This window comes from Natrix helvetica (assembly GCF_964273705.1).
Source record: "Natrix helvetica genome assembly, chromosome: 3".
NCBI lineage: Eukaryota > Metazoa > Chordata > Lepidosauria > Squamata > Natricidae > Natrix > Natrix helvetica.
In genome coordinates this window covers 26,687,945-26,711,685 of record NC_138549.1, presented here as the reverse complement: position 1 = coordinate 26,711,685, position 23,741 = coordinate 26,687,945, and the positions used below count along the sequence as shown (strand labels likewise).

Sequence of the window (23,741 nt, the reverse complement as noted above, 5' to 3'; positions counted from 1 at the left end):
AATATTGCCTGATCTATGTTCAATACATTTAGATCACTATACACTTACATTATGTAAAAGAAAGCCTAAAGTTTGGGTGTGGTCTGAACCTATTTGTAAGAATTATAATTCAAACATAGTTTCCACATTGTGGTAAATTCTGTATCAGCTTTATTTTTTATACATAAAATTAATATCGACACTGTTTCATTCCAATTCAACTATCAATTTAGCTGTAGCTCACAAATGTTTATGTATTTTAATAAACATTTTTCTTCTGAAAAAGACCTACCAGGCTGATTGATTTATTATTTTTACTACAATAGACAGAGTTAACCTAAGACAGTGGAACATACTCCTACAATTTGCTTTCTCATTCTTCTGTGGAAGAAATTGTATTTTCAGTTGGAGAAGAGAGGGATACATAATTCTTGCAGCTGTTACATGTACAAACCCAAATCAGTATACCTTGTGTGAATATATAGTTTAGCAATAGTAACAAAAATCTGACAGGCTGGAATGGAAGATTTATTTCATTCTGTTATAAATCACAACTGTTGGACTTTACAACGTAACATAATATCACACAGGAAAAATGATCCAAATCACTTCTGAACAACCTTGCCAAAAAGGGACTTATCAAAGCAATCTCTGAGAATCAGACATGATTGAATAGAAGGGGAAAAAATTGATACCAATTTTCTCGGAGGACACTGACCGAATATTTTTATTCCATTGATATTCTTATCATTGCATATTGATTGTTCTCTTTAAATCCTGCATTCATTTAATCACTCTTTAACTTGTTCACTTTGTGAATCAAACTTCCCTGGAATTTATAGTTAAGCTCTAATAAATTGTCTTAATTAAATGTAATACATTTTGAAACTTAGCCGTCTTAGCATTTTATCTTTTTTTCATAATTCTTTTTGGATACTAGTGGGTTGTGAGGTGCTACTTATCTGTAGATATTAAAGCCAATCAAATGATTCTGAATATTCATAAGGGAACAACACAATGAAAGATTGATTTAGTAATAAGACTGCAATTATATGATTATCCCTTCACGGATATTTCTTTGTATATTCTCCATAAAAATATTTGTTACCAAGGCAAGGGGCAATAGATAACAGAATAACAGAGATGGAATGGACCTTAAAGGATCTTTTAGTATAACTCTTTGCTCAAGCACAACAGATTATAGATAGAATAGATTATGTTTCCATTTGTCTCATATTTTAAAAGACTTATTGATCTTATTTTTTTTCTGCTTCTATCAGGAATCTTTGTGCAACCCTTTTAAAATCCCTACTCCTTCCTGACAAGCAATCCAGCCATAAAATGTTATAATCAAATGTTATCCATGTGATACCACTAATACAACTTACAATTTGCTGCTACTAGTCTATTTATTCTTTCAAGTCTTATATTTTGTTTTTAAATTTTATTCTGGGTATTTTGTTAGGTTGTGTATACTTTTTTGTTTTTTGCTACCAGTCATTTAGTGCATTTTCATCCATTTTTATTGGGATTTTTTTAGATCAAAAATTTAAGACTTGCATTTTTACAGCTGCAATTTTTCCTATCAAAGACAGTTTCTGCCTTCCCTAATTTGGAATGTTTAGCATTATATTTCTCCAAGCCTGAGTAATTTTTCTTAAATATTTTTTTAATTAAATAAATCCCCAGGTAAATGATCTTTTTAGCAATGATGTTAACGCTCATTGTTTCAGAAAATAAATTGTGCACATTTTTGTCTACAAAAACTGTGTGTGGAATTTCCTTTATATTGGGCAACTGAAGGGAGATGAACCAGACTGACACAGCAGACTTCATAATTTAACTACACAGAAAATGAATTTTAAATCTGATCTAAACTTTTCAGTCTAATCTTTGCTTTTCTTCAATTTATTTAAATCCCTTGTTTGATATCTCATTTCCATTTCATTTGTTTAATATCCATTTGTAGCAAGATAAAACTGACCAACTCTCTTCTTTCCACTGAAGTTTCTTTGCACTGCAAAATGCACAAACTGATGTTTAATATAAGTGGCAGGGCAAGATACGAAGAAAGTTAGGCTGCCCCACATACCATGTTTCCCCCAAAATAAGAGAGGGTCTTATTTTCTTTTGCCCCATGAAATATGGCCTTGGGCTTATTATAGGGGAGGGCTTATTATTTTCTGGGGCAGGTGAGAAGCGAGGCGCACCTTTTACCTTTCCAGCTCTTTTTTTTTACAAAGGGATTCAATGGGCGAAAGGGCGAGGAATGCAGCGGAGCTGTCAGTCTCTGGTAGCGCTAGGACGCGCGTCTCGCTTCCCCCCCACACCTGCCACCCCTCGCTAAAGGGATGGCGGGGAAGGGAACCAGGCAAGCTGCCTTTACCATTGGGACGAGGTAGGCGGTATTGGGCCGCAAGGTGCGACTCTTATCTTTCCAGGTCCGTTGCGTAGAGAAACGCAATGGACCTGGAAAGGTAAGAGGTGCGCCTTGCTTCTCCCCACCCCCACCCCTTGCTAAAGGGATGGCGGGGAAGGGAACCAGGCAGGCTGCCCTTACCATTGGGGTGGGCGGTAGTTTTTTGCGTGAGAAGGAACAGGCGGGAGGGGCTAATCACATTGCTGGCCTGCCGCTGTTTTTGCGGCGGGCTCTTTTTGCGCGGGAGGGAAGGGCGGGGGGTGGAAGCACTTTGTTTCGCCTGCCGGTTTTTGCGGTGGGCTCTTATTGCATGGGAGGGAAGGGCGGGAGTTCGAAACACTTTGCTTCGCCTGCCGCTGATTTGCGGCGAGCCCTCTTTTTGCCCCGCAAGTTCTGAAAAGCCCAATTGGGCTTATTAGCAGGGCATGTCTTATTTTCGGGGAAACGGGGTATTTCCTACTAATGAACTAAAAAAGCTCTGAACTGCAGGCCACTTCTGTGGTTTTTGTTTTTTGTTTTTGTGAAGTGTGAAGCTTAATGTCAGATTAGAAGCACCATACATTGAATTCATTTTCATTCTGAAAACCATACAGGTCACAAATCACCTTCAGATAATTCTCAAAACTAACAAACTTTAGCAGAAGCTTTCTTGAGGAGAAAACAGATGTTTCGTATTTCAAAAGTTTTTTAAATTCACATCATGCCGTTATTAAGTATGTGAACATTCTCAATGTATTCAAAATTAATTATGAGATGGAGATTGATAAAGAAAATGGAAAGTAATATCTTTCTAGTGAAGCAAATATTTGTACAATAATGACGTTTCTTAATCTTAACAGCTTGAAGATGCATAGACTTCAAGTCCCAGAACTCCCCAGCCAGCCTTGAAGTTCATACACCTTCAGGTTGCCGAGATTGAGATAATTTTTAAAGCCCAGTATATGTTTCCAGCTAGCATTATTTCTTCCACCTTCTCAAAGTCTTGCCTCGTGCTTTTTTGCCCTCAAACACTGGCCTGGCTGTCACCATCTGCATTTCTTCCTCTCCACTGGAGCTGCTATTCCTTGCTTCACTTTGTGCTGATGCAACTTCTAGGCTAGTTTTGTGACTTGCCATATTCGTTTCGAGTGTCTTTGTGTTCTCCCCTTTTCTGTGCTTTCTGGAAGCTTCATTCTCCAAATCACCAGCTGAAGACTCACTGGATGCCTCCGAGAGCAGAACCTCTCCTATGAAGCCACCACACAGAACGCTCTGTTGCTCAGATGGCGGGCATTTTTTCCGTTTGCTTCCTCGTTTCCGGCATCCAGGCCTTTCTTTATTGAATGCCTGCCCTTTCTTCTGTTTCAGTTCTTTTTCTAGGACAGCAGTTGCCTCCTGGACTTCACTGTCTTCTTCTTCCTTCTCTTTTCTCCTCATGCAGATCACAGCTCGGCGAAGCCTCTGACTCTTGATGGCTTGTTTTTCATGTTGAGCCAGTCTGAAGAAAGAGTCAATACGCAGCTGAGTCTACAAAAGAAAGAAAAGGACCCCTGTAAGATTCTGTAAGGGTTATGGAGAATACTATCTGCAGCAGAGAAAAAACATGCAACAAAATGCACATCTTTGACAAGAGAATATTTGTTCAGAGCTCCAGCTGCTTGTGCCTAGTCCTGATACATTTAAGGCATAGGCCAGGGGTCAGCAACTTGCAACTCTGGAGCCGCATGTGGCTCTTTCATCCCTCTGCTGCGGCTCCCTGTCGCTAGTCAGCTCCACAATTAATAGGGCTTTCGGTTAGACAGGTAGAGGAAAAAGGATGCCATGCTAGGAGGAGACTCTATGGTGGGGGAGCCGGACTTCCGGTCGGTTTCAGAATTGAACAAGGGGCTTCCGGTTAGGACTTTTGTGGCTTTTTGAGTGTTTAAGGTTGCCAACCTCTGGTATAGGCAATATCTAGCCCTCCAGCTTATGCTAAACTAGAGTTCTAGGCAGCCTCATCTAGCACTGACAATGGTAAGGAATGCTGGGAAATGAAGTTCCACAACACTCGGATTGCCAGATATTCTCTACTATCTCAAGATGTTTTATGGAGGTCAAGCAGGCCAATTCACCCCAAGTCTATATTCGGCTTCTATTAGGGTTGCTCCAATGTACTAATATCCCACCCTCGTCTCTTAGTAGCCCCATTTTGGTTTCACTTTTGTTGGTACAGAAGGATTCCATTGAACAACAGATTCACTTCGTTCAGATGTTTTGGCTCCACTACAAGCTGCAATGGGCAGTTGCTCTTAGAGGTATCTACAAAACTTTTTAAAAGCTTTCCCAAGGCTTGATACCAGGCTGCTTTCATAACTGGATAGCAACCTATTTATTTAGACAACTTTTAATAAACAACCGTTTTGTACAAGCCGCTATTGTTTGTATTGCTATTATGTTATTAAAATATTAACTCTTGATGGCTGCATGTTTACTTTATGCTTCCTGTCAGAGTTCACTGGGAAAAATTACAAATTATTAGAAAAAAAAAACATGCAGATTGCTAAATAGCTGCAACCAACAACTTATACAATTGTCAGAATTGTTATATTTTTGTGTTTTTTTTACATATATAATAATATTTGCCCAGATTTGACCCTAACCAAGTCTGGGATAAAGAAAACCAGACTCCCTTCATCTATAATCTTTTTTGCTATTTCTAATCAGCTACTACATGACTGAAGTCTTTTGACAATGAACCCTTCATCTAACCAATTCTAAATGCTGGGATTATAAACACTGTGCATTGAAACAGTGACTCTGCCATTCCCTATGGTTGCTTTCAATCTCTGAACAAACAGGAATATTCTGGGGAAAATAGCCTGCTTTATTCCAGGACACTGAACCGTGAAAACAAGTGGTCTAGATATAGCTTTTGTCTACTCAGTATTAAGATTCCGTACTGCTCTATTCAGATTGTATATAAAGTAACAGTTCTGAAATAGTGAAACACATAGCTTACCTCTTTATTATATTTTCATCTGATCCAACCAATTTTTATACCAAATTCTAATCAATCATCTGCTTTTTAAAAATTTATTTTCAGAGATGCAAGTTTCCCACATTTGATATACTAAGATAACTTAGTTAAATATGGATTATATATTTTGTAGAAGGGAGAAATATAAGCTTTATTCATTATTACACGTACTTAGATAGTTTTCTAAGTTTATGGCAAACTTGACGTAGACACTTCAAGCCCACCAAGATCACTGTCAAAGAAAAGGTTTCATTTTCATAATACCTGTTGAATATTCAGTTGTTTGAGAACAGGAAAGAGAACTTCGTCAGTTTTTAACTTAGTCCATCCGAAATGACTTTGGCAAAATATGAAAACAGTTAAGGACCAGTAATGAGCAAGCATTCCCAAAAGACTTCTACAGAAGTGTCTGAATTGGACATTTTGAAGCCCTTTGGCTAATTTTGAACTTACATTACTTTTCACATGCAAAAACTGTATTCCCAAACTATTTTGTACTGACAACTGCACCAGGCAAGTCAACAATGATCACTTTTTTTAAAAAAATCAATAAAAACCAAAAAGGGGATTTAATTTTATTTATAATAGGGTAGAGACTCTGCATCAACCGAACAAATAACAAGTAACATATAATATATTGCTCTAGCCAGAGAAGTAATTTACTAGCTATAGAAGATTCTTCCATTCAAAGGAAACAAGAAACCACCACACTGAAACATAGTTCATCTATGCCAGGGGTGTCAAACTCAAGGCCCGTAGGCCGGATTCTGCCCATGTGGTGCTTAGATCTGGCCTGTGGGGCTGCCCTGGAAACAGTGACGGACCGGCCTGCATTGCCTCTGCCAGAGAAAACAGAGCTTGGGAGGGCCGGGCATGGCCCTCTCAAGCTCCGTTTTCACTGTCAGAGGGTTACAGAGGGCCATCACAGTCGAAAACCACCACAGGCATCCCCGACACGAGTGATGTCGAGCTGGCCACGCCCACCCCAGCCATGCCTATCCCGACCACACATCGCCACCCCTGAAGTCAAACACCACCCTGATGTGGCCCTCAATGAAATTGAGTTTGACACTCCTGATCTTTGCAAGTGTTTGCACTAAAATATCTTTTTTTTAAAAAAAACAGTTTGTTGAGGGAACAAACGGTGGAAAGGATATTCTCTAATTTCTTCCACATTAGGTCTTCCCCAAGCAAAGGATGCCTTTGACTCATCCACCACAGGGTGCAGATAAGCTTCCGCCACAGAAAGATTTGGGAAACCGGCATCAATTTCTATGTGCCGCAGTTTTTTCTTCACTTTGGTATCATATGGATTGGGACGTATTTTCTTATTCTTTTGAGCCTCAGTCCACCATTCCCTAAAAAAGAAGAGAGAGGAAAAAAAGAGGCATATTTTAAAAAATGATTTGACTTAGGCTTTGGAAATGAAAAAAATAATAAAAATGAAAGCCCCATAATGAAAACTGCCTACAGGAGTTTCAAGAGAGGCTCTAGTCCTCGTCCAGGGAATTCATTCAAAATCTCCATCGCAGTTACATAGCCAACATTAGCGATACCCTCGGTGTAATCACTGCCCAGGAGATAGGCCAGATTAATCAACTTGTTTCGATCCAAGCCTGAGGAGAAAGAAAAGGAAGTGATCATCTGTAAGTTTCTTATCAGGTAGCAGGAAAGAAAGAAAAAAGAATTTCTTTCTTTCAGGGATTCAAACAAGGTAACTCGAGGCAGAGTACAACAAAAACAAACAATAAACAAAGGAAGCGGAAGGATAGCAGGCTGAATCAACCTTGAGCCTGGTGAGATATGAACTGCTGAACTGCAGCTAGCCATCAACTGACATAGCCTGCAGTACTGCACTCTAAACACTGTGCCACCTCGGCTCTTATCCTATATATTGGAGAGAGTTTGTTCCAGGGCAACCACAAATCCTATGCGCATGTCCCATAATTATGGGACAATGTTTAAAAGGTACGTGTTCCATAAGCCATGATGTTTAAAAAGGGAAACCTGGAGCACGAATGACGATTTGTTGGAGGAAGCGGGACATGCTTAGATCCATTTTGTTACATGGAAATTAACACTGGGAATGTCAGCAGAAACATAAAAGTAAATTAGTTTAATCAAAGTATAAAATATAAAGAAAAAAACATGGAAAAATAAGAAGAAAGGAAGGGAAAAAGAGGGAGTTTAGTGTAACTAATAAAAAATTAATTAAAAAGTTTTAATTTGGAAGAAACATAAAAAGTAAATTAAATGAAGCAAGGAATAGCATAATTTAGAAATATTTAGGGTACACCAAGAAGAGATGTTATTATGTTATTTTGTAAGAATAAACAGATGCCGATCTTGAAGACTGAATATAAAACTGGGAGATCACTTTAAAATAGTATGTTGAAGCTGTTTAATCATACAGGTAAATAAAGACCAAATCACAAAGAAGTATATGGAAGAAGCATTAATAAGTCAAGAGGAAGGGTAAACTAAAAATGTTATGTTGAGATGGTGCTGATAAGATAATCAAACAGAGAGAAATAATAATCTAAAGAATAAAAAGGAACATATGACAAAGTGCACAGATAAAATGGAAGCAATATTTTTTTGTAAGGCAGGATGGTATGGAGAGGAGTAATTATTAGTTTGGCGTAAACTAGATTTAGCCTCTTTTTCCTTATCTCATGATTCAATTCCTTTGACTTTCTAATTCTTCTGCAGCGTCTGCTCTTCCTTTAAAGTTGTTTAATTTCAAACGGGATTAGTGTGATGTGTGTGCAAGTTTACAACTGAAATTAAGTTATAACTTTGGAAAAAGAGAAAAGAAGCCAAGATTCAAGGTTTCATATCATGAATTACCTAGCTGATTTTGGAAGTCCACAAACTGATAATATTCGACGTACTTGCTTTGATTGAAGAAGTTTTTGTACACGTGACGTCCTCCAAACAACCAAATATCACTGTCGTCTGTGATTGTCCCAGAAGTTTGATCAGTAAGATCCAAGACAGCACACTGAGCTTCTGCTTCCATTGGAGCCTCAATGTATGGAATGCCAAAGAGGCGCAGAAGTTCCTGTGGACAAGCAGGAAAAACAGTTCCAAATTTAGTTGGTGGCGAAATCTGCTAAGGGTCGGTTCATCCATCACATGTGCCAATTTCCTGCTGATGAATGGACTTGCAGAAGATAGATCTTTAAAACTGTTCTTCGAAGCAAGATTTGGGCATTATTTTTATAATTAGTCAGATACATTCACCAGTACGAGCAATAATTAGCGTAAGTGGGTCAGATGCATTTTTTTTCAGATGACTAGGAACAGTAAAGACTCCCATTCTCTTTTATTTTGCTTTATCTTATTCTAAAATTTCTAGCTCAGAATATGAGAAAAAAACAAAGGTTTAGGGTCTAACAATAGAATATAATTGGCAGAAAATATGTGTGTTTTTGTTAAAAACCTAACAGAAGCATAAGCTAGCTGCAATTTGAAATTTATTTTATTCAGCCTTTTAGATACAATATGTTAGTTAATATTGATTATGAGTTACAGGAACAATTTCAAAAACTATTAAATTTGTAGCATTCCTGATGAATTTAGACACTTAAGAGTAATTATTGTTAAAATTGGCACCAAGTAAAAAATAGATATGATCAATTAAAGCAATAAACAATGCTTTAAAATAATACAACCTACTGAGTTTATAATTAAAGGAATATTTTCACTATTATATACAACTTAACGTTAAACATATGCTGTGCATGAAACATTTGTCTTAAAAGCTTAATGGAATTCAATGGAATTTCTTGTAACTTAGAGATCCTTTTACATTTCAAAGATCCAAGTATCTTAAAAGGTAAAACTGGACATGGGAAAAACCTAATGCTACTATGTCCCAAAGGTACATAGGCAACTGGACTTTGTTTTTTTCTTCGAAAACATTTCGCTTCTCATCCAAGAAGCACTACTGCTATATTTGTATTGGAAACACCTACCAGAGAAACACCTTTCAGGTTGAAAGGATTAGCCAGTGACATTACCTGTGCCCAGGGGATGACTGAAGCTCCCTTCATGGCTCTGTCATTTTCCCACAAAAGTGGTCCTTTCAGTTCAGTTCAGTACAAAAAGGCACCTTTTGGATAACCGCAACCTGGATGATTGAGAATCTTCATAGACACTACAATGCTACTATACTATGAATATTTTCTCAAACCACACTGATCGGGCACTTCATGTCCCATCTCAAATACAGATTTCTCTAGACAGTCTTGCCAAATCAATATTCTCATTTTCCTCTTCTATACATTAGTCCATCTCCATCACCCGCTGAGAACAAATAAAATAGAACATAAACACAAACCTGACTCTCCAAAAACATCTGTCCTGTCACGGTGGCAGCCGTACGTTCCTGCTGCTGTTTCTGAGCTTGAAGTGCTGTTTGTTCCACAGACAAATTTGTTTCCAAGACCTCCAAATCCTCCTACAAAAATACAAATCAAAACATTGTTAAATCTGAAGTACTGAGGTCTGTTAACGGTCTTCCTTTAAGCCTCTTATAGGTAGAATTAGAAACCAATCCTCTCAATTCCTACCAAAGGACCCCATAAAAATTAAATCTAGAAGAGATATGTCATAGGTGGTAATATTATATTAGGAGTGCTCCCACCAACAGAATCCAGAATTTTCATCTTTAAATCCATAAACACACACACACACACACACACCTTTTCTAGTGCTCACAATTACAGGAAAAATTTATCCCTACATACTATTAAGTCATCTCATTCTTCATTATTTCCATGTGTCTCCACAGTTTCCAAAATAAAAACAGTTCACAGCTCATAGTTCAGCCTTGTTATTCCTCAAATACAGATAACAAAATAATTACCATACTAATATTCTGCCATTCATTAATTTCAGCTTTCTCTGTGCTTTCCATTCCAGCATTTTGTTGCATAGCAAGCTCTGCATCTTCACCATTTTCTGATTTATTCTCTGTAGCGTCCTCACTTCCCTCTCTCATTTCTAATGAAGCTTCAGACACCATTCCAACCTCCTCTTCAGTGGAGGCCAGTGATGTCTCAGATGTTCGATCTTGTTCATCACTTGGTTCAGTCTCTACTTCAATGAAACTACCTACAAATATATTGCATTATATATTACATATCATGTTAATAGTGTATAACCGGTTTTGTTGCATTACATTAGATGCCTTCTAGCCATCGCTTGCCACAATATTCTTTGCATTTTATCACTATTTAGTTAATAAACTTTGGTTGCTCTTAAAATATACACATCCTTCTATCTGTATTTTTAAATGGGCTTTACTTTTTTTATGAAACTAAAACATTTTCCAATATTAAAAAAATAGCATTAGAAGCCAACTTAAAAAATGAAAAATGCATGCTTCCTAAACTAAACTGTTTAAAATCAATCTCTGAATGACGTGAACATGCATATTCACAAGCCAACTTGCCAGGAAAGTTCGTAGAATTTCTTACTTTCCTACTTATATACTTTTAAAATTATTCCAGTAATCTAATGTTACATTAAAACTAACATACCATCAGAATCACTTTCTTCAGACCGTGATTGATGTTCCACATATTCTTCAAGTTTAGGGATATCGAAAGCAAACAAAGATTCATTCTGTGTAGACGATACGTTTTTTTCTGAATAGCTAGCCGATTCCTTTAAACATGGAAGTTTTCCAGTTTGGGCTAACTCTGCAAAACCTGAATGGCTTGAGTCAACTGATGGAATTGGAGACAAAGACATTTCTGGCTGCTTTATGCTGCTGTTTGGACTCCGACATTGTCCGGGACTTATATCTGTTTGAGAAATACCGGTTTCCACACTTTTTTCTTCATTTTCTGTCCCAGACAAAAGTCTTTTTTGAACAACAGGAGTGCATGGGCTTTTTTTAATATTTCTACTTTCCAATTTCTGTACTGATAAAAGTTGTTTTTCATTCTGATCTTCAGGAACTGCTTCTTCTTCATCTGAACTGCTAGCAAGATGGTCCTTCATGGACATTCTTTCCCCTTGAGTAATATTAGCCCTATTGATAAATGGTGCTGTAATAATCTCCTCCTCCTCCTCCTCCTCCTCCTCCTCACATAATGCCTGCTGAATAGCCTTGATTGTTCGTGGAGACATGTTACCTCTGTCTACACTGGGCATGGTCTCACACTTGTCTAAATTAGGGTGGTTCTTGTTTTCATCTTCCAACTCATCTTCTGAACCGCTTCCCAACATAGCAGCCTGGATAGCAAGCATCGTTCTGGGAGAAGGGGGTGTTGCACAAGTACTACTGGTTGTTTCCATTGAAAGGTCACACGAGACTGGCTTCTCTTGCATGTTTATGTTTTTGCTAGGTTCTAAATCTTTCGACACTGCAGAAGAATGGATTGCAGATGTCACATAACTAGAAGTATTTCCTTTGGACTGGGTACCTGAAAGAGAAAAGACAAACAAAGAGCTATGATGGCACAGTGGTTCGAATGCAATACTGCAGGCTACTTCTGATACTTCTACTGGCTGCCTACAATTCGGCAGTTTGATTCAAGGTTGGCTCAGCCTTCCATCCTTCCGAGGTCGGTGAAATGAGGACCCAGATTGTTGGGGTCAATATGCTAATTCTGAAGACTGTTTAGATAGGGCTGCAAAGCACTATGAAGTGGTATATAAGTCTAAGTGCTATTGCTATCGTTATTCATATGTTAAAGGAAACTTAGTAAAATTCAAATGCAACTTTTAAAAACATTAATTAAAATTAAGCTACAGTAATCAGTTATCGCAGAACTCTCAATAGTACTCTGAATCTGGAGCGTTCCCTTGATACCTTTTAATAGGATGTAATGAGAGGTATCTTCAGATACAACCCTCCTGGTTTCCAATTCTTTCAAGAAACCCCCATCTTCTTCATACTGGTGCTGGATTTGGCCAGAATGTTGTTCATTCATCTCCTTCTGCACTCTTTCTATGTGTCGATTTAAGCTGCTTTTCTTAAGCAAACCCTTGAGCTGATACTGGGAGAAGTCACTGGATTCCTTAAAGAAATACTGGAATTAAATGACAGCCTGAAAGAACTAGACTTCCTATATTTGTAGAATACACGTATTGACAAAAACAGGCTTTGAAACAAAAAGGATTTCTAGAGGCAAAAGCAACATCATGTTTAAAATTTCCTCTAAGGATTTTAATTCATTTTTTAATAGTACCAACATGCTGTGTATTGGTGGGATGAACACAGTTAACATGAGAGAGCATCGACTGACTTTGAAACTCTTCAACATGAATAGGAATAGTTCTTCCCCATATATGACGTCCTTACCGTAGTCTCAGACAGGTAGTCCTCGGGTTACGACCACAATTGAGTCCAAAATGTATGTTGCTAACATTTGTTAAATGAGTTTGCCCCACATTATGATTTTTCTTGCCATAGTTGTTAAGTGAATCATTACATTTCTTAAGTTAGTAACACAGTTGTTAAGTGAATCTGGATTCCCCATTGATTTTGCTTGCCAGAAAGCTGATCACATGACCCCAGGACAGCCGTCATAAATATGAACCATTTGCCAAGCATTTGCATTTTGATCATGTGACCAGAGGGATGCTGCAATGGCTGTAAGTGTGAAACATTTAGTGAACTGTCACTAAATGAACTGTTGTAAGTCGAGGACTACCTATACCAATTCCCTGGATGGAGACTCTGCAACTAGAGAGCAAGGAAGGTTGCATTCTCTGTGACAGCACATGCTCTGTAGAACAGAATCCCTCTGGAAATCCTGTTAGCTTTTGGTAAGGCACTGAAGAGCTGTCTGTTCTCCCAACCATAACAGATTGGGCAGGTTTCGCTGCTTTTATGAGGCGGGTTCACTGATAGATAAACCATGCTTGTATATGTTCATATGTATGAGAGTGGGGACATCATCAGTGCTGTCATTATCCATAGGTTGGGCATGATGATGTTACCTAGTTGGGTAATGAAATGTCTGCAAGCAAACAACGACGCTCAGAAAACACCAAGAACTCCACAGTTCAACCCTGAGCTACATATTCTCTTCTGAAAATAAACACACACATACACACTCACACAGTGTGTGTCTGTCTATCTATCTATCTATCTATCTATCTATCTATCTATCTATCTATCTATCATCTATCTATCATCTATCTATCTATCTATCTATCTATCTATCTATCTATCTATCATCTATCTATATCTATCTATCTATCTATCTATCATCTATCTATCTATCTATCTATCTATCTATCTATCTATCTATCTATCTATCTATCTATCGAATCTAATCTACCCATCTGAAAAACAACTCACCAGGGAGACACCAAAACTTTTGCTATTACTTTTACAAATGGTATTTTAACTGTTTATACCAGGCTAGGGATATTTGAATTTTACTTCCTAACAAATGTTAAATAGGAGGTCAGCTGCTTTTTTTCCAAAACAGCAAGATAAAAATGTAACAAGAATCTGTAGATAAGCGCAAAGCCAGAAGTTCAGTGCACAGATAATGAAATCTGCCTAAAAGGAAACTTCACTTACCGTAAACTGTCACTGAAACTATCCAGAGATGATAAATAATAACAAATACCCTATTTCACAAGGTATCCTCATTTAAGCAGCCATATGAATGTTCTAATATTGAAATTCTGTTAAGACCTGTACACTCAAATTATCACCTAAGTATTTTCAACATTATTACTTAACAGAAATACGGGATTGCCTAACAGAGATTCATCAGCTCCAGACAAGGCACCCTTCTACTTGAAAAGGCAAAGGAAAGTCTGCCCATTACCTCAGGCATGGCTTCAAATAATGTTCTTCTTCGTTTAGTGAATTCCTTCATGTCAGTCAGGATCTCGTGTTTAACTTCAGGAGGCAAGCTCAAGAAATCATCTGATTCAACATCAACAGAACGAGGGTTTTCAAGCAATTCTTCCTTTGCAAAGGAGGAGCACAAAAAACATTTCGTAAAATTAGATACGCATGTAGATTAGGCAAGATGCATAAAAAGGACTTACCAAACCGCCTTTACACTGATTGAAGATGGTTTTCTGAAACAAGCAGCAGAATCTTGTAAACAGACATTAGGAATTTACTGGATCAACATTAGAATTGGGTCCATCCAGTATCAACCTTTGTCAATATGGTCCAAAGTACACCTCTAGTATATGGGGAAGGGGAGGGAAATGAATTGGGTATTTTCAGATTAAAGAACAAATCTGCCCCTTAAGTTTTCATTAAAGTCCAATACAAAATTTGTCCTTCTAAGAGCATTTTTTGTTATTATAAGAGGAGAAAAATCAGGCAAACTGTAGGGCATCTCTGCTACCACGCCAGAGACCACAAGATGAAAGTATCTATGAGATAGATATTGCATATCTAAGGAGGAAAAGTCAAGAGACCTGACTTGTTATCACCAGGATCTGTTAATATGCTTTGAAATACCAGTTTCTGCCATAGAAATAATGCAGGAAGGTGAATATTGTTCTCACAAATCTTCCCCTATGAACTTCCCAGAAACACTTGGTTAACCATAATGGGAGAGCAAGATGCTAGAGTAATTGTACAAAAAAATATAATTATAGCAAACATGATTAATGAAGTCATTAGAGTCAGCATCAAAACCTTGTTCCTCCTGATTGTGGCTTAATCCCTTTTTGGTACACTATCCTGTCCTTATTTAATTGCATTATGAAAGTTATTTTTTAAGAAATCCAGTATTTTATAGCTCCAAAATTTTATGCAGACGTTCCTTATTTACAGATTGCAAGCACTTCCCCTTTCTTCAAAATTCTTCTACATTTATGTATGTTATTGCCCGAATCCTGCAGCACAATAAACTGAACTTTGGACACTTTCCAATATAGAAATTAAGTATTTTTATTAAATTTCAGGCAGCACAACAAGCCTATGAAGTTGCCTTTTAGAGGGCTAATCCTCTATTTCAGCTAGACCGGTATTGTCTGCTCTGTCTAGAATGAGCTTCCAATTATCTCATGCTAAAATCTTTAACAATTCCACTGCTTTTAAAATATGTAATCTTCTTCTAACTTACAATAACACAAGCCAAGAGCTCCACTTCAAAAATGAGTATGCTAGGAACAAATCTATAAGTAGTCCTCAACTTACAACCGTTTATTTAGTGACAGTTCAAAGTTACAATGGCACTGAAAATAGTGACGTATGAATGTTTTTCACACTTATGGCCATTGCACTGTAATCAAAATTCAGTTGCTTAGCAACAGACATGTATTTAAAATGGTTGCAATATATTGAGGTGATGTGATCATCTTTTGCAACCTTCTGACAAGAAAATAAATGGGGAAGTCATTTAACAACCATGTTAAATGTAAACAACTAAGTTTACGCTGCAGTGAATCACTTAACAATTGTGGCAATAAAGATTGCAAAATGAGGCCAAACTCACTTAACAACTGTCTTGCTCAGCAACGAAAACTTTGGGCTCAATTATGGTTGTAAGACCTATATTCATTTTAACTGTAACTAAAGTAGATGTAACTAAACAGAGCTAACGTTAGTTCCTCTACATACTTAATATGTATCCTGTCATTAAAAGCAACAATTTGGAAACACCTTTTGGAGCCATTTTAGAGAATCCCATTGAAGCCATGCAAGCCCCATAGATTTAGCTCTATGTACAGTGCCAACAATCACAATTGAGAGAAACTGTGGCTTCAAATTCGGGCATATTAGAGGAGCCCATGGTTCCTAGTTCTAACCCGAAATTAAATAAACCATGGGAAAAAGTTATTCAAAGCTCTAGCTTACGGTGCCATGTAAATTGGTCTGGTGTTTTTCAGTGCAATATGGACCTCTTGATCCTTATGAATCACAGGGAGTTGGGGAGCAACTAACTGCAATAACTTTTAATATTATTATGTTTGGTTACACAATTAACCAATTACTTAGACTGGATTTGGTGTTTCAATAGGTTAACGACATTTTTTTGGGGGGGGGGGGGGATAACTTAGTATAGGTTTGATTATTATTATATACACAACGTGAAGTCACAGCTGCCAGTTGTTCTTTAGCTGGTGTTGGCCTTGACTCAGAGTTCTTCCAAAGAACCTAGGCTGCCATAATGTATCAGCATAATATATCTGCAAATCCAGTGTTTCCACTTATAAATGACAGATGAAAAATTCGCCAATATGCAGATTTTCTAAGTGCTATTCAAGATCTTTTTGTATGGCGCCCAGTATGCCAATAACTACTGATATCGCCATTATTATTACTACCCATTTGTTTTGAAAGGATTGCAATGCAATATAAAATACACAGGGGCCTTACTTGCAATATTTTCTTCTGGGTCATCCTTTCTTCCCACTCTTTTTCATCTTCCTCTTCCGAGCTAGGTCATAAAAAAACCAGAACTAGTTTGCTAAATGTCAAAATTTGTCCACAGAAACCAAGAGTATTTTAGATTCTATTGCTTCTTAATGTTTATATAATAATCTGATTTTTTAAAAACTTGTTTCACGCACCTATTTTTTTTATCTTCTTGTAAGGCAGGGAGCACATAAATGTCATCCACTTCTTCTCTTCTCACCTCTGCAAGACTAGGAAATTCAGCATTGCTGGGAATACAAGGATATTTCATATTAGGGCGGTGATGGCTAACTTTTTTGTTGCCGCATGTTGAAAGCGTCCATAATGCAATGCGTGTGCGACACCACTACCCAGTGCGCACTGGAAGGACTCCTACACCAACTGCAAGCCAAAACGGCACGTGGGGGCACTGCGCAAGGCCCAAAATGCAATGTGAGTGCCACACACACACGTGCGCTGCTCCCTGCGGATGCATGGCAGAGACCCGAAGACCTGCTGTCTGGCAGGAGGCACGCATGCATGCGTGGTGGAGCTGGGCTGGGGCCACAGCTGGCATGCCCTCCGAGAGGGCTCTGTGTGACACCTTTGGCACGGGTGCCATAGGTTCAACATCACGGTGTTAGGGAAACCAAAATACTTAACAACTGAAAGTTCCCATAGGCATTTATAAACAGAGATTTATAAATAAGGTTGTTCTTACCTCTTGCCTGCTAAAGCAGCCTTGATCGCTTGTCGTTTCAGGAATGTTTTCAAAAGCTTCTCCTTAGTTTTCTTTGAATCTGTGACTGCAGCTTCTTTTTGCTGCTTTCGTTTAGCCTGCAATAGCATTGAGTAGTCCTTTGTAGTCATTACTTTGATTAAAGCTTTTATTTGTCTCCCACACTGTTGCTAACAAGTCTGCTTCAGCAACTTGGAGATCAAGAAAAGGCAATTCTTGTTCTCAGAATTACTACTTTAAAAACACACAGAGAAGAAAAAGGATTGGGAAGAGTCGGGGGGCGGGGATATTCAGCTACCAATTCTTAATGATACACCAATCTTGTAATTACACGAAGGGATTAGTGCATACCCCACTGAAGTGGAAATCGCTCAGAGGAAAAGCCCCCAATTAGTGGTGGTGAATCTGAATGAGGGCATGACCCTATTCCATACTGGAATCCTAATGTAATCACTGTTGGAAGAATCAGCAAAGCCCAATGAAGCTGTGATTATTTTCCTAAATTTAATTCTCATTTCAGTGAAGACAGTAGATTGATCAAAGCCTTTCTTTTTAGGTATTTCTTAGATTGCTGACTGTGACTGTGGAAGACAACTGAACTGGACTGGAGATTGAAATTGATGATCTTTCTATCCGTCCCTGTATCAGGTCACTTTTCTTCTGTATCCTCTTGCACAGTCTGGCCATGTAAGCCTTAAGATTTCTAAACGAAAGCCTTCAAGACGCTTCTTTCTCCCTCTGCCCCACCCTACATCTTCTGATGTAGCCTAGTTTAAGAATGTTCTTTCTTCTTTCTAGATAGGCAGCATATAAATGTAATAAATAAGAGGCTTGCCAAGGTTAGTCACTGGCGGGGAGGTTTTTGTTTTGCTAATGCTCTCTCACGTTTTGTTAATTGATAAGTAGGAAGCCTATGTAATAAATGCACTTAACTACAAATATAAGTAATGGCAAAGGAATACCACGTAGTTTATTGGACTCCAAAGGCTGAGCTTCTGCTATTTTAGGAATAATGCTATGCTTTAGATGAAATAATTTGGGGAACAGTTTTAAAAAGGATGAGATTCCCAGTTGGCGAGGGATGCGAGATGCTCTACAGAAAGTTGCCATGTTGTGTTTTATTTCTTGGCCTAAAAGTATTCCTTTTGTTTTGTTTACAAAATTTGTCCTTCCAGTTTCCACCTAATTTGTGTACTCATTCTTTTTCAATATACCTCCCACATTTTGTTGTGGCAAATACAAATCAAGTTATTCCAAAATCAGACCATTATTTTCAAAAGCAAGTCAGATGGATTAAATACAATAGTCTGAATTATTAAGAAAACAAGATTTTAATTCCAGCCTCTCCTATTCCTTTATTCTATTCTATTTATTCTATTCTAGCAAGCCACACTTGCTAGATTCTCTCATCCTTGGTTTCCCTAAATTTGCTTATCTGAAAGAAATATGCACTGAATTTAGTAATTCCAATTTCAATGGAATTGTGAATGGGATAGCTATGGCTTACAGTGTTGTGGCCCGCCAGCAGAGCTGGCAGCAGATTCGGCCAGTGAGGAGGTTGGGGAGGAACATGGGCCAGTCCTGGAGTCTGGGGAAGGCTCTGATGAGGGCTCTGTCTTGAAGGCAGAGAGGGGGCCAGAGCCGTATGCCAGTTATCGGCTGCCTTCAGAGTCAGACATCAGTGAGGCAGACTGGAGCCTGTTTCCAGTGTGCGCATGCAGAGTTGCCAGACGAACAGAACAGCTAAAGAATAGTGGGCGACTTGGGAGTAAGGCCACAAGTAGACAATGAATGACCCCTCCCAGAGGAAATAAGAGAGGAGTGAAAGGGAAGTGGAGTTTGCAGGAGACAATTAGTTCGTTTAATTGGTTCGTGACTCTCTGAGATTCCTTGTCAAGTTTTGCAGACATCGGCTTGGCAGCTCTCCAAGCCAGATAAGGTCTGTAAATCCTCCTTTGAAAGACTTTGCTGGATGTGAATGAACAGAATTCACAGTAAATTAATAAAAAAAAAATTTTTTTTGTTGGGACCAGGAGTTTGCTTCATGCTCTTGGGAAGCCTAGGTTAGAACATACATACCAAAGTTTGCCTCTTCAATAGAGGAGCTTCTCCATCAAAAACAAAAATGGGGCGGATCCGAAAGAAGAGCAGTTTGCAGAGTCGGTGAAACAATATGAGGAGATGAGCATTATGGATGGAGTTCCCATGACGGTCTCTTGCTCCTTTAATAGCTTGATTCAACCAAATACTAATATCTTATGAAAGCATTTAAAGGAAGACAACCGAAAGTGACATATACAAAGAAGCATTGATCTGTTTAAGCATACCAGTCATTCATGCTTACATAACCAGCAAAGCGCACTTTATTATTACAAAGCACACTTTATTAGAAAAAGCTTATACTATAAGTTTTCTTGGGTTTGAGATGTTTTTCCTTATGTTCCCACTTCTGCATATGAGAGGCTATATGTCTCAGAAGAGCCAGTAGAGTTATTTGATGCTATGAGAGTAATATAACTGCTACACAACATGTTGTGTTCAAGTAGCTAGGGGGAAAACATACTGCACTGCTGTTAATTTTAGTGGTAATTATATGGTAATTTTCCTGAGATCGTGAAACCAATATATCAGGTAAATTCAGCAAGACTGAAAATAAAATATTGGCTTTCAATATTTATTGGTTGGGGAAAATCAGCAATTATACATGCATTCTATTTAAAAAGTTCTTAAGGAAGCTCCTTTTTTTAAGGATACCAACAGCAAGAATTTTTCCTTCCAATGTTTCTGGGTTTATAGGTCTTCCTGAGCATTCCAGTAACTTCCAAAGCCCATGAACTCCCATTATTAGTTAGGCAATATAAGGAAAGTGGAATCTGTTGAAAGCAATAAAGATATTGGTCAATTGCTTATATATTAAGTATGACAATCATAACATCTTATTATATCCAGTATCTGCAGAACTGCAATCTTGCTAGACAATTTAAAAATATTTAACTCAAACTTTTTCCAAACTTGTGCCTTCCAAAGAGATGGTTTCCTCCCCAATTATGAATAGCAACAGAGTCAAGAAACCCACAGGTAACAGCACAATTTGGGGAACGTTGATTTACCTGAACAGAGACTTTAAACAATAGCTTATTCATTAAAATGTCAGTTTTTCTGCTAAAACATTGTGAAAATAGTAATTAGACAGATAAAACAACTTAATGGGGGGAAAAACTGATCAAGAAGAGCCAACACCCTCCCTTGCATCATTACCTATAAACCAATAAATCAATAGTTAAACCTTACAAGAATAGGAATAATACTTACAAGGTATTGCTTTTTTCATATATATTTAGATGTAATCAAACCATAGTTTTTTTTTAAAATAGAAATAATCCCTGCACCCACTACAATACATATCTACCTCAGGATGGCAGCCACAGCTACTTTACCTAATTAGTATTCACATGTAAAACTGTGTAAAATACATATATTAAAAATAACTGGGTAAAATAAAATTACCCTGCAGTTTTAATAACATAATTCACTCTCGCTTCATTTCCTCAACAAGATGACAGCTGACAAGCAGAAAAGGTTCTAATCAAATTACAAGATTGTGTAAGGGTTTGAAGTGTGCTTTTTTAATTAATTCTGAAAGAACACTGGTCTGAATTATTTAAACGGATTATTCCCCCACCCCAAGGACAAGTAAGAGATCTGGTGCCATTTAAAGCGCTGGCAAGGCCATTTTTCAGGTAGTCTTGGAAATGCTACCAAATGTCTTCGTTTTAAAGAGGAAATCCAATCCCAATCCCAATCCTTTTACCTGCTTTTCTTTAACTGCGCAGATTACAAACCCAACTAAACTGGCTTGCATATTTTGCATTTCTCCTCTGTGCTTTAGGTCCCCTAAAACAAATCTCCCACTGCAATCTTACATCGGGCGTTTCTTTTGTACTTTTTCCTACAACTCCCGTAAAGCCATTATGGTCCTTGTGTAATCGCTCCTACTGCCTCCCTATCCAACGCCCGACACCGAAACCAGAATTCACGTGGGAGAAACGTCTAATAAAGGGAATTGCTGCAACGCGGGGGGGAGGGGAGACCAACGAACCTTAATTGGTGTATAGCGAAGAAGATGGACTTCTTGGGGGGGGGGGGGTAAAGAAAAGTAGGAGGAATCCACCCGGGAGCTAGAAGATACAGGAAAGAGCGTTCGAAAACAAAGCGCCGCTCCCTCAGCCGGCGCCATCCTATTACGTCACAAATACAGACTGCGCTTCCCGCTGGGAGATGTAGTTCTTACACAGAGGCTGTGAGAGAAAGATCCAAGGAGTGCTTCTATCGTTTTTCCAACCGCAGCAGAACTGTCATTTCTTCATTCTTTCTTCTGCTGTTCCTTAACATCGAGAATTTTGCTGAGAAACTAGGATCAAAAAGCAGCCGGCATACATTCGTGTGTCTGTCTGCACACTATAGATACGCGCAGTTACCTAGCAATTAGGGTAGAGATCCAGGCGATTTTTTTTTAAAGCAGAAATACGAAGTAATATAATTTGTTGCTTCCCTTTCCGCCCCCCCCCCGCCCCCGTTCTTATTCCGAACCTAGTGTTTTCTGGCTTTCCCATTCAAATGTTACCAGTTTTGTGCATGGTATTTTAAGATCAGGCTAGCATGAACGGCTGATCTACTTCCCAGTAAACATGTGCCTTCCTCCTCCCTTTTCCTTTACCATTGGAGAGCGGGATGCCAAGGCTAAACAAAAACTCAAATCAGAGTAAGGTGGTGGGTTTTGTAGAAATCCCCTTTCCCCAGAAGAATGAAATATCTTGGGAAATATTAAAAAGGCACGATATTTCCCGAAGAAGAAAATAAAAAAAAATCTTAAAAGGGAGGCAGAAACACCCACGTTATTTCCCTACCCCAAGCAGAAACTGAGGAGGACAGCTTTTAGAAATGAAGATTTGGTCATCCATTCAGGAAGACTGGGTCAAGGCAGAAACTCAGATAAGCAACAAACAAAAGGTTGACAAAATTAGCTCACACCCCTAGGATTTGCATTTCCTCTTTTGCCTATAGAGCCAGCTGTGACCTCTACATGACCCCCCATAGGAATCCAGAAGGTATAAAAATCCACCCAGTCTAATCTCCATTTTGTCAGCTGCCCAGAACCACAAACTCTGGTGGTTCTGTTCACCAATAAATGGATCTTCTTTCCAATCAGCTTTCAGCCTCCATTTTATTTCCAGTATCTTTCTTCCGGCTTGGAACTGTAGCAGATGGATTTTCCTTCCAACAATTTCACTGCCTTTGTTTAGATTTGAAATGTTAACAATCCTCCATATAGGTTGTCCTCAACTCACAATCACAATAGGCATTAGAATATCTGTTCCTAAGCAAGGCAGGCAGCTATTAAGTTTGGTCGCCCAATTTTAGAAACTTTTTGCCATGGTTAAATGAATCACTGTTAAGTTAAATCACATGGTCATTAAGCAAATTTGACTTCTGCCATTGACTTTGCTTGTTAGAGCTAGTTGGGAAGGTTGCTCACCCATCCAAATAATCAGAATCAGGTGTTCCAATCACTTCCATGGCCACAGGTGTATAAAATCAAGTACCTAGGCATGCAGACTGTTTTTACAAACATTGGTGAAAGAATGGGTCGCTCTCAGGAGCTCAGTGAAGTCCAGCATGGAACTGTGATAGGATGCCCACCTTTGCAACAAATCCAATGTGAAATTTCCTCGCTCCTAAATATTCCACAGTCAACTGTCAGCTGTATTATAAGAACGTGGAAGTGTTTGGGAACAACAGCAACTCAGCCACGAAGTGGTAGGCCACGTAAACTCGTCCAACATCAGTGTGTGACCTCACAAATGCGCTTCTGGAAGAATGGTCAAAAATTCCCATAAACACACTCCTAAACCTTGTGAACAGTCTTCCCAGAAGAGTTGAAGCTGTTACAGCTGCAAAGGATGGACCAACGTCATATTGAACCCTATGGATTAGGAATGGGATGTCACTTCCAGTAAGTTCATATGCGAATAAAGGCAGGTGAGCCAATACTTTTGGCAATATAGTATATGTGCCCAGGACACTGCAACAGATGTAAATACATTCTGGTTGCCAAGTGCCTGAATTTTGATCACATGGTGATGGGGATACTGCAAAGTGTGAAAAACAGTTATAAGTGTGAGAACAAGTCATAAGTCACTTTTTTCAGTGCTGTTGTAACTTCAAACAATTGCTAAACAAATGCATTTAAATTAGGAACTATTTG

General features: G+C 38.4%; 1 protein-coding gene across 3 annotated transcripts; it reads right to left on the bottom strand.

Moving 5' to 3' along the window:
* Window positions 1-133: 133 nt before the first annotated feature.
* ERCC5 (ERCC excision repair 5, endonuclease) lies at window positions 134-21,672 on the bottom strand. 3 transcript variants are annotated; one of them, XR_014174936.1, is made up of 17 exons: window positions 21,576-21,672; window positions 20,231-20,349; window positions 19,556-19,731; window positions 17,459-17,574; window positions 16,914-17,006; window positions 16,720-16,780; window positions 14,201-14,344; window positions 12,223-12,430; window positions 10,943-11,833; window positions 10,267-10,514; window positions 9,739-9,858; window positions 8,244-8,457; window positions 6,865-7,009; window positions 6,551-6,751; window positions 5,658-5,742; window positions 2,485-3,904; window positions 134-1,980 (listed from the first exon to the last, which is right to left on the bottom strand). XR_014174936.1 is itself a non-coding variant. In XM_081947618.1 (16 exons), exons 2-16 carry the CDS (start codon window positions 20,316-20,318, stop codon window positions 3,356-3,358), a joined length of 3,339 nt encoding a protein of 1,112 aa, XP_081803744.1. In that variant the 5' UTR covers window positions 20,319-20,349; window positions 21,576-21,672; the 3' UTR covers window positions 134-3,355. The 3 variants fall into 3 exon arrangements, 2 of the variants coding, with proteins under 2 accessions (XP_081803744.1, XP_081803745.1); XM_081947618.1 differs by having other exon boundaries at window positions 134-3,904; XM_081947619.1 differs by lacking the exon at window positions 21,576-21,672 and adding an exon at window positions 20,789-20,810 and having other exon boundaries at window positions 134-3,904.
* Between the last annotated feature and the right edge of the window lie 2,069 nt (window positions 21,673-23,741).